This window comes from Anolis carolinensis, chromosome 1 (assembly GCF_035594765.1).
Source record: "Anolis carolinensis isolate JA03-04 chromosome 1, rAnoCar3.1.pri, whole genome shotgun sequence".
NCBI lineage: Eukaryota > Metazoa > Chordata > Lepidosauria > Squamata > Dactyloidae > Anolis > Anolis carolinensis.
In genome coordinates this window covers 299,585,245-299,604,637 of record NC_085841.1, presented here as the reverse complement: position 1 = coordinate 299,604,637, position 19,393 = coordinate 299,585,245, and the positions used below count along the sequence as shown (strand labels likewise).

The 19,393-nt window shown below is 37.7% G+C and overlaps 1 protein-coding gene and 1 long non-coding RNA gene across 2 annotated transcripts in view; one reads left to right on the top strand and one right to left on the bottom strand.

Annotated features, from left to right (window-relative positions):
* The window catches only part of ext2 (exostosin glycosyltransferase 2), a 98,355-nt gene extending 81,443 nt beyond the window's left edge, over positions 1–16,912 (bottom strand). The window contains exons 1-4 of the mRNA XM_003214625.4: positions 16,377–16,912; positions 15,804–15,893; positions 10,912–11,028; positions 6,742–6,937 (exon numbers count right to left, since the gene is read on the bottom strand). Of these exons, the coding sequence (XP_003214673.1) occupies positions 6,742–6,937; positions 10,912–11,028; positions 15,804–15,893; positions 16,377–16,912 (939 nt within the window). The remainder of the gene's footprint in view (positions 1–6,741; positions 6,938–10,911; positions 11,029–15,803; positions 15,894–16,376) is intronic.
* Positions 1,415–17,590, top strand: LOC134295442 (uncharacterized). Its single transcript, XR_010002010.1, has 2 exons — positions 1,415–1,459; positions 16,350–17,590. It is a non-coding gene; the product is annotated as an uncharacterized LOC134295442 (long non-coding RNA).
* Positions 17,591–19,393: the final 1,803 nt, after the last annotated feature.

Sequence of the window (19,393 nt, the reverse complement as noted above, 5' to 3'; positions counted from 1 at the left end):
ACTGCATTAATTTTAGTTGATTTATCTGTTAATCAACTAAAATTAATGCAGTTATTGTTTAACGTGCCCTAATCTTGTGACCCAAGACTGGTCAAGTTTTTCTAATATGCATCTATAGGTACTTAAATTTACATGAACTTCTACACCAGTGGTTCTCAACCTGTGGGTCCCCAGATGTTTTGGCCTACAACTCCCAGAAATCCCAGCCAGTTTACTAGCTGGGAGTTGAAGGCCAAACATCTGGGGACCCAAAGGCTGAGAAACACTGTTCTACACAAAATAATACAGCAAGGATTCTGCCTTACCAGAAGAGATAGTATCATACAGGCAGGAAACATGTGCCCCAGAAATAAAGCTGAGTTACTCTAGGTAGGAAAGTAAACTAGGGCTGTTAAATGTAGCAGATATAATCCTGTTTGCCTATTTAAGAAAGCCTAGCAATATCGTGAAAATTAAGTGTCACAAGGAACAATTATAAACTAACTAGCTTTGCCCGGCCATGCGTTGCTGTGGCTTATGGGAATCATTTGTTGGCCAGGTGGAATAGCAGTGAAGAGCCTTGCAGCCTCAAATCCTGGCCGTTTTTTTCCTATGGGAATCATAGTTTGGTGAGCTGGAATACAATGTTTAGTCTCGGTGCAGCAGGTATGCATACTGTTATTAGCCACCTTGATTAGCATGTAATGGCCTTGCAGCTTCAAAGCCTGGCTGCTTCCTCCCTGGGGGAATCCTTTGTATTGTGGTGTTAGCTGGCCCTGATTGTTAATTTAGAGTCGGAACAGGGACATTTTGAAAATGTAACTCCAGCCATACACACAGACAAACACACACACACACACACACAGAGAGCTGGAGTTACACTTTAAATAGTTCCCTGGCAGTTGAGTCCTGGAAGCTGTATTTCAGGCATGGGCCAACTTGGGGGCCTGGAGGGGCCATAGGCTTAGGGTGTACTGGGTTGTTGTGTGTTTTCCAGGCTATCTGGCCGTTTTCCAGAAGCAGCATTCTCTTCAGATGTTTCCCCCACATCCATAGCAGGCATCCTCAGAGGGTGCAATGTTTCAAATGGACCACTTGATGGCAGTAAAGGACTATAATATTGGGTTCTGTGTCCTGTCCTGGAGCAATTTAAAATGGTGCCAAAGTGCATGCATTGCACAGTGTAGATCCACCCTTAAAAGCTGGGGAGCTGTGGTGTGTTTGCAATGCAAGCAAAGGGGGCAATGCAATGCTTTTGCCCCGCTTCCTTCCTTCCGTCCTTCCTTCCGTCCTTCCTTCCTTCCTTCCTTCCTTCCTTCCTTCCTTCCTTCCTTCCTTCCTTCTTTCTGCAAGGGAAATGACATCCCCATCTGGGCAGTGCTCACAAACCAAGCCTCCTTCTCTTCCTCCTCCTGTTTCTATTGCAAAATTTCATCCGCGATGGAGGAGGAGGAGGGCTTCCCCCAAGGAGACGCCAAGGGTGAGCATTTGGACTGGCTTTGGCTCCATCCAGGTATGCGGGGGAGGGAAGGCAGGCTGCACTGGAGGGTTAACCCGACTTGATACTGCTTTAAGCAATGGTAGAGCTAAAGTAGGGTCAGGGGCTAGTGGGTGCTAGGTTTGGTAGGGGGCCCCAAAAGCCATCTAGTCCTAGAGAACCCAAGTCGGCCTATGCCTGGCCATTCCCCATAAAAATATGGGAAAGGCTTTTTAAAGTGCAGCTGGGCCTCACGCAGAGGGACAGTGTGAAGGCTGCCTGGGGAGGCTCCTCCTCTGGCTTCTTCTCGATGCTCCGTGGTCAAAGGAGGTTGGGGAGGCGGCAGCGGGGCTCCCAAGCCAAGGGGAGCGCGCAGGTGGGTCCCCCAGAGCCCCCTTCCTTGGCTTTGGTTGCCTGAGGAGTCCTGGATGTGGTAGTGGAGGCATGGGCCGACTTGGGCCCTCCCTCCAGGTGTTTTGGACTCCTACTCCCACAATTCCTAACAGCCAGTAGGTTGTTAGGAATTGTGGGATTTGGAGCCCAAAACACCTTGAGGGAGGCCCTACTTGGCCCATGCCTGGCCTAACTGCACTCCTTCCCCTATAAAACATGGGAATGGGTGAGTAAAGTTCAGTTGGGCCTCACGCGCAGCTGCCTCAGCCTCTGTTTTTTTTTCCAGTTATTATTATTATTCTTACATGCATTTATACCCCGCCCTTCTCCCCGAGGGGACTCAGAGCGGCTTACATTCTGCCACGAGGGCCAGCAACAAGTATACTATAAAACAAAACAATTAAAACATGATAAAAAGTACACAAAAATTAAAACGCTGCAAGGCAGCGATATTGCACCATCCTCAGTCATTCAATACTGCTACAATTACAGATTTGCGACCCGATTACATCAGCCAATGACCTTATTCGCTGAATGCCTGGGAGCAGAGCCAAGTTTTTAGTTTTCTTCTAAATCCCAGGAGGGATGGGGTTTGCCGGATATCGCTGGGGAGGGAGTTCCACAGCCGAGGAGCCACCACCGAGAAGGCCCTGTCCCTTGTCCCCACCAGCCGCGCCTGCGAGGCAGGTGGGATCGAGAGCAGGGCCTCCCCGGAAGATCTTAAGGTTCTAACGGGCTCATAGGAGGAGTTGGGCGGGGGCAGCTGCTCCACGCGCGCACAGAAAGGATTTTTGTGTTTTTGGGGTTTTTCTGTCATTTCCAAATTGTCTCCCCCCCCCCTTTTTTTTTTTTTTTTTGGATGTCTAAACACAGTCCAGAAGACCATGTCTTTTGTGGCCAAGTTTCATGGGTTTTGGTTGTTTAGTTTTGTTGTTTACCTTAAAGCAGAAACTAACAGAACATTCAGATAGATAGATAGATAGATAGATAGATAGATAGATAGATAGATAGATACTGGAGCAAAAGAGGGTAGTTCTACACCAGAATTTCAAATTTTGCCCTGGATTACAATAGTTGATCAGTTGTAGAATCCACTTTCTATTCTTGCAAGATTTCTTGGAATATTTATAGCTACACCATGATACCCACTTTTCCTTTGAGGGGTTGCTATGTAAACTCTGTATCACATTAATGTTCAGTCCCTGTGATAGGGACTGTACTTTTGTAAAGAAACCCAATGTGGTTTGCAAAATAAGTGTTCACACTGTTGACGAGCAACTGACAAGACTGTAAAGATATCTATTGTGATAGCACAGGGGAGAACTTTGCTGATGATGGGTGTTCTGTTTCACAGAAAAGACAGGAGATTTATATGAAATAAATTGTCCTGCTTTCAATTGTGTTTAAACACTGTTTGTTTAAAGGGTCAAAGTGTGGAAAAATTCATAAAATCATCCTTCACAAACAGTGCCAAAGTAAATCTAATTCTGACATGTGCAACAAATTATACAATGAAATGCACTTGCCTCCACCATCAGGCTTTGGTGGTTTGATCACAACTGGTTGTCAGCAACATATGCCCTATAGTTTTATTTTGAAGTGAGAGAGGAAAGAAAAAACGAATTCTATTTGACATGCTCAAACTCAGTATTTAGAGGGGGCAGATTGGGTCTCCACTTATTTTATTTGTAAATAAAAACGCTAGATTGCACCTTCATCGACAAAAGTGGTTTTCAAAGTGATGTACAAAGAAAATACACCAGCAGTAAAATACAATAAACCAAGAATGTCACTAGTGTTCCCCCAATGTAGCATTTTGCTCTTTTCCACATGCTCTATTTCCTCCAAGTGATATTCTTCAATAACAATAACTAATCATCAGTGCAAATACTTGGTAACTGACCTTCCACTGAAGAATCTTTAAGGCTGAACAAGTAGTAAACCTCTCCTCAAAATAATCACTGTAATCCACTAGGTGTGCTTCCCTTGACATCACAGTATCAAGTTACATAAGCATACAATGTTATAAAATATAATGTAAAGAACAAAATACGAGAATGTCATTTAGCAGGCTTACAGAGCCTCAAAAGAAAAGAGCTAGTTTCACTGGGGTAAAGGGGGGAAAGGGGAATTTAAAAGAAGAAAGTACTCACACATGGATATACATGCTCTTCTACACAACTAACTATTTTCCTGTCTAGACAAAAGTTACTATAAATACATCTCCTCACATCATCACTGTTATCAGCCAGACATTCCAAAGGAGGATGCAGAGTTCTGTGAAAGAAAGTATTTAACTGTTTCTGCACAACAGCTATAAGTTTGCTCTTTTTTAAACAGACAAAATTATCTTTAACAGCTACTATAAAGCAATCCAGCCACCCTTTGGTGAAAGAAACAAACAGAAATAAGTTCATATGACAAGAGAGAGAAAAACAGGCTATTCTTTCTTATAAAACTTTTAATGTCATTCTTAAGCCACCATGGAGAAGTTCTCTCTTCATCAAAATGTGGATACAGAACCTTTGATCTCCTGTGTAGAAACCCAAAGGTTGAATGTTTGGTACAATATGGGGAGCAGCTAATCTTATCATACTCCCTACCACATGCACTACTGGAATTTGACAGGAAATCACAGAAGTCCTTTAAAACATACAAGAAATGATTGTTTTAAAGTGTTCTCCAGAATTTCAGTAACAGTCCCCCTTCCAAACACTCACCCACACCAGTCACCTTTACAGCAAGCATTTTCCTGCTTGCTTTGAAGGAGTTATCCCAGTATGCTTCCAAAATTTAATAGTGCTCTTTACTAGTGAAATTAAGTAGCAGTTTGGGGATGTCCTGTGAGCTAGAAAGATGAGCTTTGAGGTTTGTAGGCAGCCTACATACTGGCTAGCTTTATTGTACATGGTTGAGGAGAACAAAATATATCAGGTTTTCTTTTCTTTACCTGATGAAAAAGAACTTTCAAGTTGTTCACAAAAAAAGTCCCGAGGCTTGCTTCCCAGATTATAATAGTGCAAGTATGAAATCTGATTTTAAACATTTAAATTTAAAACATTTTAAAAATTAATTTTAAAAGAAAGTATTCACCTGTGGCAATGTTTGTACATCTGGAAATGCAAACATAACATTCAGAAAACTTCACAAATGACTTAAGTATAGAGATACCAAAAATAAAAATAAAAACCCTACAGTAGTACTCAATACAAGGGAGAATACATGCAGTAACATAAAGGATATTACATTTGCAAGAGGCATTCACTTCCAACATCTCCCAATGGGAATGAACAGACAATGCTATGAAAGAAAGAAATCTACAGTATTTGAATGGACAATGCTAATTTCCAGCAAAGCTGGTTGTAGAGAAAATAACCAATACCGAAATCAGGTTTCTACTTCACATATGTCTATAAACACAGTGAACACCAATGTAAATATAAACTACAGAGATGGAAGAAATCCAGTTCCAATTATGAAGCTTCCCTGGAATTTATGTCCAGAAATTAGCTACAAGGTGTTGCTGAAAAAGCAGTTGATTGTGGCAGAAGCATCTGGAAATTACTCCCCTTTCCAGTTATATCTTTAAAAATTTAATTAACATGCTAACAATCTGCCTTTACTTTTTTCTTATATTCATTTCTACTCTAGTTTTCTTTCTGTATCACTCATAGTGTATAAAATTGTTGCCATTAGATCTAAGCCTTTGGACAAGGAAGACAAGAAAAGGAATTAAAGATTCCCCTGTTTAACCCAAGAACAGTCTAGAATCTCTAGATGAATAGGTAGGGGTGCTCATTAGCAAGATCTAAAACTTCATTTTGTTCATGAACAATTTGCAACTTGTAATCACTGAGAGTGTAACAAAGAATACCTAAATAGTAATCAACACCAATCTTAGAATATAAGGATAGTCACTCAACCAGTAGAGAATGGAGACATGTATTATTCTTAAATTATAGGCCAGATTTGATGTTATAAGTGGTTCAAATGCTGTATTTAACTATTCTTTCCTCATTTGACTTCAACTGAAGGTTTGTTGACAGAAATAAAGGCTGCTGACTGACTGATTTTGCTGCCATTTGCTTTTTAAAACCTCTCCAAGCCTTATGCTTAGCTGTCTACTGGCTCCTCCACACTTTGGCTCCAGTTTCTGGCCCTGATCAGTCTATAATTGTTAATTTAAAATATCGTATATACTCGAGTATAAGCCGACCCGAGTATAAGCTGAAGCCCCTAATTTTACCACAAAAACTGGGAAAACTTATTGACTCGAGTATAAGCCGAGACTGGGAAATGCAACTGCTACTGGTAAATTTCAAAAATAAAAATAGGTATTAATAAAATTACATTATTTGAGGCATCAGTAGGTATAATGTTTTTGAATATTTGTATAAAACTATAATTTAAGAGCATAATAAGACTTTACTAAGGTAAGTTTGTCCAACTCTGATTACCTATATACTGTACTCAAGTATAAGCCGACCTGAATATAAGCCAGCCAGGACCCTCACTCGAGTATAAGCCGAGGGGAGCTTTTTTAAGCCCTTAAAAAGGGCTGAAAAACTAGGCTTATACTCGAGTATATACAGTACTTAATTTTACTGATTGGTTTAAGCATCCTGCCTAGCCATATCCCTTTTAACTTTGGACACTTTTGACAAAAAGGAGCCAGTCTACCATATCAATTAATCTAAAGCTGGCTCCAAAGCATAATCATAATCACTGAATTTTTATATCTCATTTTCATACATTCAAAGCATCCAAATTGTCACTCATGAAGCAACTTTATATCCAAATGACTGTGTATAAATCAATGAAAAGGTGTAAGATCACATTAAAAATACTATCACGCAATCAAACAAAAAAGTGGTAAGAGCAATAAACATTACCTGAAGCACCTGAGGATAATCAAAGACCTGGTTATTATGACAACGTTTACGAATAAAAGGCATTCCCTCTGAGAGGTTTGTACACTTGTCTAGGATCAGGACAGATTCTGCATTCTCTGCTTGAAGAGTTTCCAATTCAGAACGGTATTCAGGATGAAGAGCCATTTGAGATGACAGAAGGAAATACCTGCGGGAACTAAAGAGAACAACAATGGGAAACTATAAATCCAGATCTTTTCCCACGAGATAATCCAGTTTATGCTTCACTTTATGCTGATAGATGGTTTAGGCTTGGTAGCTTTACAGATAAGCTCATAGGAATTTCCCCTTCCTTAGCATTTTAGAGAGTTAACAACAAGTTGACAGTTGGAAGCAAATATTCTTTGGCAAAGTAAAGTTGAGTATCGGAGGGATTTGTAAACATGTCATATAAGGAACCAGCAATAGATTTTGAATGATAATGTACAGTAGATACAGTGAATCTATATGTTTGTGTATACTTATTTATGTCAGCTACAACGAATTAAGTGAGACTTACTCCCAAGTAAATCTGTACTATCTGCAATTTAAGTCTGTAAAATTAGTCATCATGTTTTGGAAGCATGTCCTACTGAAATAAGTGGGACTTTATTCTCAGTAAACACTATTCAGATACACGTTAAGTGCAGAATGTAAAGAACCGGACTAATGTACATATTGTTAAGATTCTACCAGCAGGTTTCATACTACAAAGAATTTTCTCTTAAACTAAATGTAATCATTATTCATTTATTGGGATTGATGCCACCTTGTCCTGAGTGCTATCTGTAAAACATTATGTGGTCATATGTGTAAGAAAAGCACAGCAAACTCTCTATGACTTCGATGTATAATCTGCAAATCAAAGACATTCCATCTCTTCCAAAAAGGGGGCTAACTTTTCTTCACACAAATTTTTTTTCGTAAACAAAAACTAAGTTTGGAAGACAAGCATAGCTTATGCTATGCCAAGGGACAAGCATAGCTTATGATTTACTTCAGCAGCATTATGGAATATCCTCCACTTAGAAACTGAATAGCATAAATGCTGGCATTGTTTTAGTACCAAATTAGAAGCTTTGTTATCCACCAACTTCTTGGGAATTAGTATTCATTGCTTGGTTTTAGTTCTGAACAGTGGATGTTTTCCCCAATTTTTATTGTTCCTGGCTCTAAAAACTTCAGATAAAAATAATATAATGAAACATTTACAGCAAAGACGTAGAGAAACCCTGAGATACAGGTTTAAAAAATAACATAACTGCTATTAAGCAATACCAGGTTTCAGTTAAGTTTTCATTTGTTTAGAAGAAAAGTGTGTAAATACTCTGTAGATTCAATTACATGATTACTATCAAAAGACAAATGTATGTCTTACAGTCAGGGTTTAGCTCCTCATCATGCTTGAGGTCAGCAGGAGAGATTGCTTTCCCTGATGCATGTTTTGGTTCAGTTTAGTCATCTGGAGCCATTTGCTAAACAGATATTCTGTCTGATGAGCATCTGCTTTACGACCATCAAGAACTGGCAAGTTTATGTAAGGAAAGCAGCTACTGCATAGATAATCCTGCCTTTGAACATAGGAAACTGTCTTAAACTAAGTCAGATAATTAGTCCATCTAACATAGTTAATCTCTACATTGAGTGCAAAAGATCTCAAGTATTTCCCATATCTATATTTCTTAATAACTATCTGTTATTTAAATGTACAATTCAGTAACTGAAATTAACCAGTTATTAACCAACTTATTTGTCTTTAGCATCACTGCCTTGGTGCTCTGATTGAAATGTTAAAACACAATGGAGGTTCTATTACAAAATTTCTGTTCACTGACCTAGTATTCGTATACCTGGTTTTATGATTCCATATATTTATAATAAAAATAAAATTAGACTCACTCCAGATCTCCAAAATGAATAAGAGTTAAAACATGCATCAGCATAGCTGTAGGTAAGTGCTAGAAATGCCAATGGTCTGAGCTAAGTGGCATGTGATTGAAACCATTCTTAAAGGGGAAAAAAATCTGTCATGCCTGGCTGCAAATTTTTAAAAAGAGATGAATTTCTAATGCAACACCAAACAGCTGTAATGCACAAAATTTTCAATATTTTCTCTCCCACATTTAACTTTCAGGACAAAAGGCTAAATCCAATGTTAGTTCTATCTAGAATAGACCCATAGAAATAAAAACAAGTTGATAGTGATAACTAACTTAAATTAAATGATTTTAATTGATCTACTCTAGGAAGAACTGAAACTGGATTCAGTCCCTAAAGTTCTATTACAGAATGTAGTTGTTTATGATGGATCACTGCAGAGAACAGACAAATCTAAAATAGATGAATGGCTGATCTTACTTTATCTTCAGGAGTATTCTTGTTGGCCATGCAGCAAAATACTACAAACCTAAAATACAAAGCATGGCAATACCTCTATTAAGCCAACCAGAAGAAGCTCACTAGTTTCTTCTCCTGGAAAAGATGCTATGTTTCATAAAGGAGAAGAAGCATTGCAGCACAGGGCTTGCAGTTTGTTTCAGATGTTTCCTTATGTTGCTATTTAAGGTAGTCTGGTAGAAGGGTTGGTGCAAGTAGAGACCATACCCATCCTTAATCATGAGAAAATTAAGAATAAAATCAGGAAAAACCAAGCAATAAGATTTCCACCACCACTAGAAGCAACTAAATTATCTGCTTTGAGATCTAGGCTGTCTCTGTCCTGGTTAAGGCTGCAGGCCACTTTGTAGACATAATACATTGAGTCGCTCAAGAAACCTTTGCACAGTTAATATTTGGGAACGACTTGCAGGCCATATTAAGTCTAGTGAAGAAACAACAGAGCAGCAGATGACACTCTCCACCTATGGCATCTCATTCACAGCTTGCTGTTCATTATGATAATTATACCTGGATCACACTGTGAAGGTTACTGTGAAGTTTATTGCGATGTAAGCATCAATAAATTTAGCCCCTAGGCATACAAATCAATATAGGGTAATTAGATAAAAAAACAGCCACAAAACACTCAAAATCCAGACTTGGGACTGTTCACACATGCGTACACAGACACACCTTCTAGTTCCAAAGCCCTTTTGTCTTTACTTGGACAAAAATTTAAAATGGGGAAATGTCAATATTGAGACTTTGCATGTTGAACCTTAGCCAGTCTTCTGATAGTGTTGCAAAAGGACAACACAATAAGATATATCATTTTAAAGAGGCTGCTGAGCTATGCCTTTAATTCCACTAAAACATAATATGGCTATTCATGGTCCTGGTTCCTATGGAGTAATGTGGATATCTGAGATGGGGAAACAATCACACCAAATTTTCAATCATGGCCACATCATTTGCTTATGGAACTAGGGTCTAGAATGCAGTGAGGCATTCAGACACACATGGCTATATGCAAAGAATTGCTCAAATGAGACACCCATAGTAAAGTGCGAACAGAATGTGAGAACATAGCAAGTTGTGCAATGTGGGGAACATGATTAAAAGGTGCAATCTCACAACTTCTCAAAACATTATACATGTTTACAATATATTATTTATGTACAGAAAATTTCAAGATGTTTTTCCATGTCTATATGATCCCATATCCTGACCAATTCCATTCTATCCAATATTAAGTTGATTTTTCCTCAAAAGGGTCTAGAATTCAACAAGACTGGGAAAACGAGACATTCTTATTTCTTATACACATTAGGAAGTTTGAAACTGTCAGAGATGAGGTGATGAAGTAAACAGAATCTAAGGTTGCACAAGACAGGATCCAACACTAATTCTCATAAACATATGATCCAGAAATCAATTTCAAAACTCTGATTGTTAATTTTCCTAGCAAACTTGAGTGCCCTGAAAAAACATCTTTTTTGCTCAGGAATTATAATAGAAAGCAAATAGCAAGTCACTTTATGAATTCATTAAAGACTTGGGTTTCCTGTAGTGCTTATACAACAATTTGCCAACACATAATACATACTCACAGCCATATTCCAGCTGTTCATCTTAACAATTAGGAGAGTACAGATATTAGCAGAATTTTACTTGTTCCTGTTTGTTTAGGGTCTTACTGACTGATGTCTGATGTTCTAAATCATTACTAGGAAAAAGAGTTATGTTGCATCATTCCACTCATTGTCCGCTTACCCTGGTCCTTTACTTGGCAATGGAACCTCTGCAGACAGTGGACTGTAAACAGGAATACTGACATCATATCCTTGCCGGTAGGTCCACGTAGAAAAGCCACCTCCTGCCAACAGAGCTCTGAACATAAAAAAAAATCTGTTAAAACCACATTTTTCCAAGCAACACATTTAGATACTCTGAGGCAAAATAAAAAATAATATAAAAGATCTAAGGCATCCAATTAGGAAATCCAGATAATTGTAAAGATTTTTCCATATATATTTTATCCACTCTGAGTGATTTAGAAATGGAAAAGCTGATATAAATACAGCATGTTTCAAAACGATGGGCCTAATTTCAAAGCAGTGTATGTCATGATGGCAACATGTTCCAATTACACAAAAAGTTACAAACATTTAATTAGTTATCAAGTTAGCAAGTTTTACTAACCATTTTGAACCAGAGAAAAATAACTCAGCAAGTGGAAAATATCTCTTTAGAACTTGTGTTGCAGGGTCACCATCTTGCAAATGACAGCGGCTAGGGGCCGTTTGGCAGCTGGGAGAGACATCAGTGGTAACCATTTAAAACTTTATCCCGCACACTTCCAAGTGGTAAGAATTTCATTCATGGGTAGTTTGTGGTCGCAGAGATATAACAATTTCAAATCCGGTCCATTTTTTAAACGTCCTATAATTTAAGGTACTCAGCCAATTTTCCTGCCCACCCTAAGTCTAGATTCTTTTAGGAGCAAATGAATACAAATGCAGATCCCTGAGGATTCATGACTGGTTTGTGGTTGCAGAGATATAACAATTTTAAATTGAGTACATCTTGTAATACCCTATCACTTCACAATGCTAAAAGATTTACAAATTTAGATATTTATTGACAAGAACCAAACACAACCTATTCCTTCATAAAGATATATATTAAGAAGTTCCTGAACATTTGTTGGGATGGATCCAGAACCTAGCTTTTGTGGAAACAACCACACCTTAAGTTTACAGACGGTTTTTCATCCAGTGAGCAAATTCTGATAGTGGAATGGAGGAGACAGCAATCTTTGTTGATTTTCCCTCTGCCTCTGCCCCTGAGAACTATGACACCACGATAAACACATTTAGCAACTGTACTGCTTGCATCTGGCATTCTGTTAGATTTAATTCTGTTACATATGGGAAATTTACATTATAAGCAATGTGTAAAGTCAACCATGGTGTGTAGCTCTTCACTGAATTTGCTTACTGCTTAATCGGCTGTGAGCTAACTCAGCTAATCATTTCTGTACTCAAGTAAGTTGGGACAGAGTTATTTTCTCTTTTTCACATGGTCACTAGTCAAGTCCTCACACAATACTTCCTTCATCTACATACCATTTATTCAACTAAAAAATATTAAAGAAGTGCTTTGTACGAAAGCGGAAAACTGTCACCTGCTAATTTTCAGCACAGAAAGTTAAAAGCAGATGCTTAATTTTGGAATAGAAAAACAGTGAGTACTACATGTAGCCTGCATAATTATTTAAGAACTGCAGATGAAAGTTGCTATAGCAAACAGATATTTCAAAACTTTTATTAGAAAAGAGGAAACAAGTCTCAATATACCAGCCTAAGACATCTGTACTTCCTCAGCACAATAATCGGCTTGGGTACCAGATGACGGAAGTGTTGGGACAAATTTCCAGTCCTAAAATCAAAAGTGATTATCTTGCATAACTTCCCATTTATTTTCAGTGACGTATAGTGTAACATAACAGAATGCTGCTGTTACCCGTCAAGACTCACATTCCAAATTTCAAAGGTGTGGGAAAAGAAGTAAAAATACAGATTTAACTTACATGCTAGTTCTCCTGCAATTTTAAACCTTGATTCTCCTTCCCAATTAAAAACTAGTAACCAGGTTGTTTTAATTTACATCTCGTAAGCAACATAATAACACTTCATTAACCTTCAGGAAACAGGTGTGCATCTACCTAAGTAAGCCACAGGGAGAAAACACCCAGTTAAGAACCTCAGCTTGGATTTTCATTTCTATAGGTTAACTCTTAGGCCTCTGAAAGCAAGCAAGCCTTTCAATCTTACTGAAACAAGACAAATGTATTATTTTGTCAGCTTCCTTTTCACATCAATTTCAATGTTTCTCAATTTTGCCCATATCATGTCCAAGAAAAGATGCCATTTCATTTTGTTGCACTACCTAAACCTTATCTGTTTCTTTATGCTACCCTAAGAGTGCATCTACACTGCAAAATTAATTCTGTTTGGTACCACTTTAACTGCTATGCTAAGGAACTGTTTTTTTTCAAGGTTTTCAGTCTTCTCTGCTAGGGTGCTGGTGCCTTACCAAATCACAGCTCCCAAGATCTAAAAGCATTGGGCCATGGCAAGTAAAATGGTGCCTCCTGATGGTACAACCTGAACATGCAGCCTTCTGCAGCCCAGTATTCAGATAAACAATCTGCCTAGAAACAACTCATAGGGAAGCAAATACTTTAAGAAGACTGAACAAAATTCTGTCAGAATAGCTCAGACATCATCAGCAACAACTGCTGCTTCAAAGTAGAAAATTACTTTTTACATTGTATTCTGTACAGCTGAACAAATATACATGCAAATCTATATGAAACAATTCATATAAAACAAACAACATTTTGTCCTTAAAACTACATTGGGTTTTGAAAAGGTAATTGTCAGAAAGTCAGCATAGTATAGTGGTTTGGAGCATTAGATTAGAATTCTGGAGACCAGACATGGAAGCCCACCAGGTGATGTTGGGCAAGTCACATACTTTCAAGCCCCTTCTGAACAAATCTTGTCAAGAAAACCTCATGACAGGTTCACCTTAAGATTGCCAGAAGTCAAAAATGACTTAAATGCACACAAGAACAAAAGATCAGACATTGCTAGTCTTTCCTCTTCCCCTCCACAAAGATATTTCAGTCCAATGACTACTATTTTACACTTGAATCTCTGATACTGATATTTATAATCACACATTGACATCAGTTCAAAGCACTGTTGTTAAGAGTAAACCCTACACTAGCAAGGTTTTAAGTGAACACTTCGATAGATTTTTTGTAAAAGTGCAGCTTCTTATAAAACAGAAAAACTAATATTGTTTGTTTAGAACAAAATTAGCAACAGTGAGAACCAAACAGTTAATACTGTTCCATTGAGTAACTGATGTTTGATTTTATAACTATACCATACCAGACCCTAGGACTTTTTTGTACTGATTTTACTGATGTTTAACATTCAACAATCTGTCAAATTCTTATGATCAGGGCAATTCAATAAATAATGTACAACAAATAGAACTTTCGTTACCAACCAAAAACATTAAAATAGAACATCCATGTTCTACCTCTCCAATTATTTATTTACTTGCTCTATGTATCCCCCTTTTCAATAATTCTCAAAAGAATATTACATTTAACAGAAGTATGAGACAAACATCAAGAATATTAACAGTGTCACACCTTGCTTAAGAACATGCCAGGAAAATCTGGTTTCCAATGATTGAAGACAGAGAAACTATTATTTCTTTTAAAAAAAAATTAAAAACGATTTAAAGACTACAGTAATAACATTTCACTGCCCTCTACAGGAGGCCATCTCAGGAGACTTTTTACAAGAAATGCCGCTACAGAATCGACATTTATAGCTAAGGACTAAAAAAGGGGCATATATTCTTTTTAAATATCTCGTGCACAGAAAGTCAGCTATTTCCTAGTTTGCACTCAATTACCCCTATCAAGGCATACACAATCTCTCTCTTCTTTTTAAGTAGGTAATTCAGCAAATGCTGCTGAAACTCCCTTACTCAACTCAGACAGAAGTCAGTTCATGAGGTATTGGCTGTTGCTCTTTGCAAGCTTTCAAGAAAGTAATAAACAACCCTAGACAATGGGTATAAATGTGGAACTTGTCTTGCAACACTGAAAAAAAAACCTGCCAGTTTCCAAATCAGATAAACTGAGATGCACTGCTGTAAAGAACTTTATCTTATGCACACTGGAGTGCAATACCGATATAGTCATTCAGGGGAAGCTCTGAAAGCATTTCCATTAATGTTAACTAAGAAGAGTTACCTTCTTCCCCTTAAATCTACTGGCACTACAGTACCACTGCAGCAGAACTCTCTCACCAAACAATTCACAAATGGGCATTGGAAAACCTCCTATCTCTACAAGGTTTTGTGATGCTTAGAAGGAACTCAGGAAGGTAGAGAGATGACATCTACCCAAATCCACAAGTACATATGATTCTGTTTTGCAGATGTGCCTTCCCAACCTTTGGGGCTCCAGGTGTTTTGAACTTCAACTCCCAGAAATCCCAGCCAGCTTATCAGCTGTTAGGAACTGTGAGAGCTGAAGTCCAAAACACCTGGAGGCCCAAAGGTTAAGAACCACTGATATAAATGTACCCAGATATTGAAGGTGACAAGAGACATATTTCTGAGTGCCATTAAACTTAAAAAAACCCCTCTATATTTCAATTTACAATAGAATGAGGTCTTTGATACTACCTATAATTCAGAGCTGACTAGTTAAAGCTTATGGAATCACCTATAAATCAGAATCAATTAGTTAAAGCTTATGTAATGTTATTAGAAAGCAACACAGATATATATAAATACAAATGCAAAGTATATGTCTATTCTTAAATCTGAAATGCTAAGTCCACAAATGTCCTCCTCACTTTGTTTATAGACTTGTTACAAAATGGAGTGAGAAACCATTTTGTATCTCATGCTGGAACATTTCAGAGGTTGCTCCTTCAAAGCCCAGAAAAATGAATCCATTTTTTTCTTAAAAAGAAGAATGTTCTCAGGGAATCTGCAGTCAAATGCCACATGTGCTAAGTAGGCTGCACTGTGCCTCAAAGACGCAGTAGCAACAAGTTGCCTACCTGTCCCTTGGAACATCTAGTGCTGTATTGTAGTCAGGTGCTCCTCCAGGCAACATGTTGAACAAGAGGTGATTTGTCCCTCGATCCCAGCTGGGAAAGAAAGAAAATCAGAGGGGAAAGTCTGAGTACTAACAGAAATCAGAATTTCAAGGGTTATTATCAGACATACAAAGCATACTGACCCTCCTACTAAAGCAGAATATCTATTAGGAAAACAAAACAATCCAACAATAATAAATTAGCCCTAGACTTTGACATTCCTTTTCTAAAATGTGTTTTTGTCCTTCATCGCTTCATTTCCTGCAAAGATTTATGAACCTGGTTAAAGACAGGGTCAGTCTCAAATTATTTGTATCTGGTCTGACTGATCATTATCTCAACAATCATCACTAAGCTGAGTAATGTGGTCAATATTAAGCCTAAAATCTACAGCTTTAATATATCAAATGCTAGTGATAAATTTATCTAGGTTTTTTTTGTTATTGTTGTTTATATTTGTTTTGCTCTCTGTCACCTATCCCTGATTTCTTTCTATTTTAACTCTAGTATACACAGTAAGGTTTCTGAAGGTACCGGGAGAGCTGTGCCAAAGCCTGGGCTGTTTCCTTGATACGGAGAGTGTTCTGGTTCAGCACATCAATAGATGGTACAAAGAGACAAGCACGGTTGACATCATCTGTGTAGAAATCACTGTCAGAGATAGCAGTCAACAGTTCATTGTATTCCCTGGAAATTGTATGGCTGACTGGCATGCCATATTCATCCACATACTTCTTCAAAGAGTAAATATAGACCTTGATCTTATTTTTGGGGTTGAATCCACAACGGTAAACATCAAAACACGTGTGCATCCTGCAGCTGAGGTCCCCACGCTCAGGGATGGCACTGTCTGCAGGAATCTTGACTACAGGTACATCATGAACACTCCGCTTTTCAACTGTCCAGTCATTTGAAGACTCTATGGAGTGTGGCCAGAACTGAAACATGCCTGTGGCAATAAGTCCCAGCAGGACAATGGAGAAGAGGGCAATATAATAGATGCGGTGTTTGGTCTTCATTCTCGGGATGAGGGCTGGACCCCGGGTGTTATATTTGACTGACGCACACATAATGGAACAAGCCAACTTTCCCACTGGCTTCTGGGAACAGAATATATAAATAAAAAAGAAAAACTAGAATTAACATTGCATGTTGTTAAAGCCCAACAATACATTTAGTTTTAAAAGGATAAACTGCTTGTCTCGTTTATTTCAATTTTCCAGCATATGTGTTTTATTCAACAACAAAAACATATTATAATCCTCAACCCATAAAGGCTTCAAAATGTCTTGCTGCAGAAGATTGCATCAGTATTTCCAACACCAGTTGTTTGTCACACAGAAATTATGTTTTGGTGTAAGCAACCCGTCACTCACCTGTTTTATAGATGAATTTTACAAGTATTTATTTCTTGCTCCCAGGTGGAAATTAAACTGTAAAGAGCACATTTATGTAATGATTAGACCACTGCAAGTAATTCACAGTTTCTCAGGACTCCTGTGAGATACATTGGTGTTATTGTCTGTATATTGCAGATGAAGGCCTGACTCCAAGAGACAGTACTTGCACAGCAGAGCCATGGTTTAAGAAAGGACCTCTTATTCTGCACTAGAGCCTCTTAGCTATATGGGGAAGCTACTGAAATATAATTTGCAATTAGTAAAGGTTTTGTATTAATATAGTCTGCTTATGTTAAATTAAAAGCAAGTAAAATAAATGATCAGTCTACGAACTGGACTGGTAAAGAATCTGAATGTATGAGTGTGATTTAAGAACCACATGAATTATTTGACATATAAGTACATATACTGTTGCTTTTCTTTCTCCCCATGATCACCAAACAGATCTGAGAATCCAGCCAAGTATAGTTCTGAGCAAGACCATACAGCTGGATGAAGGCATTAGCTACTCCTTTGATGTGCAAAGAGGGAAACATTGATGGCTTTCTAAACCTCATTCAGTGGGCACTAGGAAGCAAGACAAAGTCTTACATTTTTGTAAGCAGATACAGACCTCTTGACCCAGCTCATGAGTATTTGGGTCAGAGTTCATTTGCTTTAGAGGGGTGCCTAAAACTTGTTTTTTACACAGAGGTTTGCCATAGATACTGAATGTTGTATTAGAGAGGAAGAGTATACACATGTAGAAAATTGCACTCAAACCTCAACATCATATATTTCAGGACATGTTTCATTCACAGAAAGCGTATTCTGCCATTTAGCCACAAGTTATAGAACAGAAACTCATCTGCACTTCTTTTTCCTTTCCTTTGCTAAAGTCACTGTAAGCAAAAAAAGCAAAAACAAAAAAACTTCCAGGTAGGAACGGGCAACTAACTTTTGAGCCAGGGGTGTGTGGCTCATGACATGCTACTCTATAATTTCATGTTTTAGGTCTTCAAAAGGCTCTTTCTAAAAAACAGAAACAGCTTCTGAGAATTCCCATTCAATGTTATCCTATGATCCTCTGTGTCATATTTCTGAGGGGCTGCATGATGGGATGTCACCTTCTGCTGGCCCAGTTACACCTGGGCAATGGTAGCAATCCCATAAGAAATATCAGAGCCTTCAGAGTTTCCATTTCTAAAAATGTTCCTACTTAATAATATTTATTTTAAAGGACTAATTTAAAGAGCATATATGGCAAAAACAAATAAAGACACAATGGAATAGCTTGATGCTATCACTGAGGTGGCCATCTATGACGAATTACTGAGCTGCTAAGGAAAATATTTCAGACACCAGTACAGATATTATTACATGGAATTGCTTATTCATCTTTGTATGGAGGATTATTCAGCTGTGAACTCTTTAATACCAAAGTAAAACAATTGTTTTAAAATCATGAGTTTTTTTGCTTTCAAAAAAGAAAAGAAGAATTGTATTTGTATTACCAAACGAATTATTTGAGATTCTAAAAATAGACTATTACAGAAACTGCATTACTGGATTTTCTATAAAAACAGAAATACCTTAGTGATAAGAATTTAGCAAATTACAATTAAATGACCATTAGGCATATTTTCTCTTCCAAATACTCAGCCATTTCATCATAACTCAATAAACAGGATAAAAAGTGAATTCATACAAACTCAGCAATGCCAAAGCATAACAAAGAATAGCATTACAATGTGGGAGATGTCTCACCAGATAAGTAGCAACGGTTGTGAAACAAATTTTTGTCACTAAGTTATTTCTGATTTTACAGAAAATCAAGTAATGCTCTTTCTGTAATGAGCAATTTCTATAATACTAAATAATTCGTTCAGTGATACAAATGGAGTTCTTCTTTTCTTTTTTGGAAGATAAAAACTCAGTTTTAAAACACTGCCGAAGCACAGTAAGGAATAGCATTACAATGTAGGAGATGTCTCACCAGATTAGTAGTAATGGTTGTGAAACAAATTATTATGGACGTTTAATTGTTTAAAAGCATTATCTGAAAAACAGAATTTTAAATATTTTGTGCAGTTCTAATAAACAACTGAATTCAAACTGTCTTTCCTGAGTTCATTTGCTCTGTTTCATTGATGGTACCTAGAATTTCCAGCA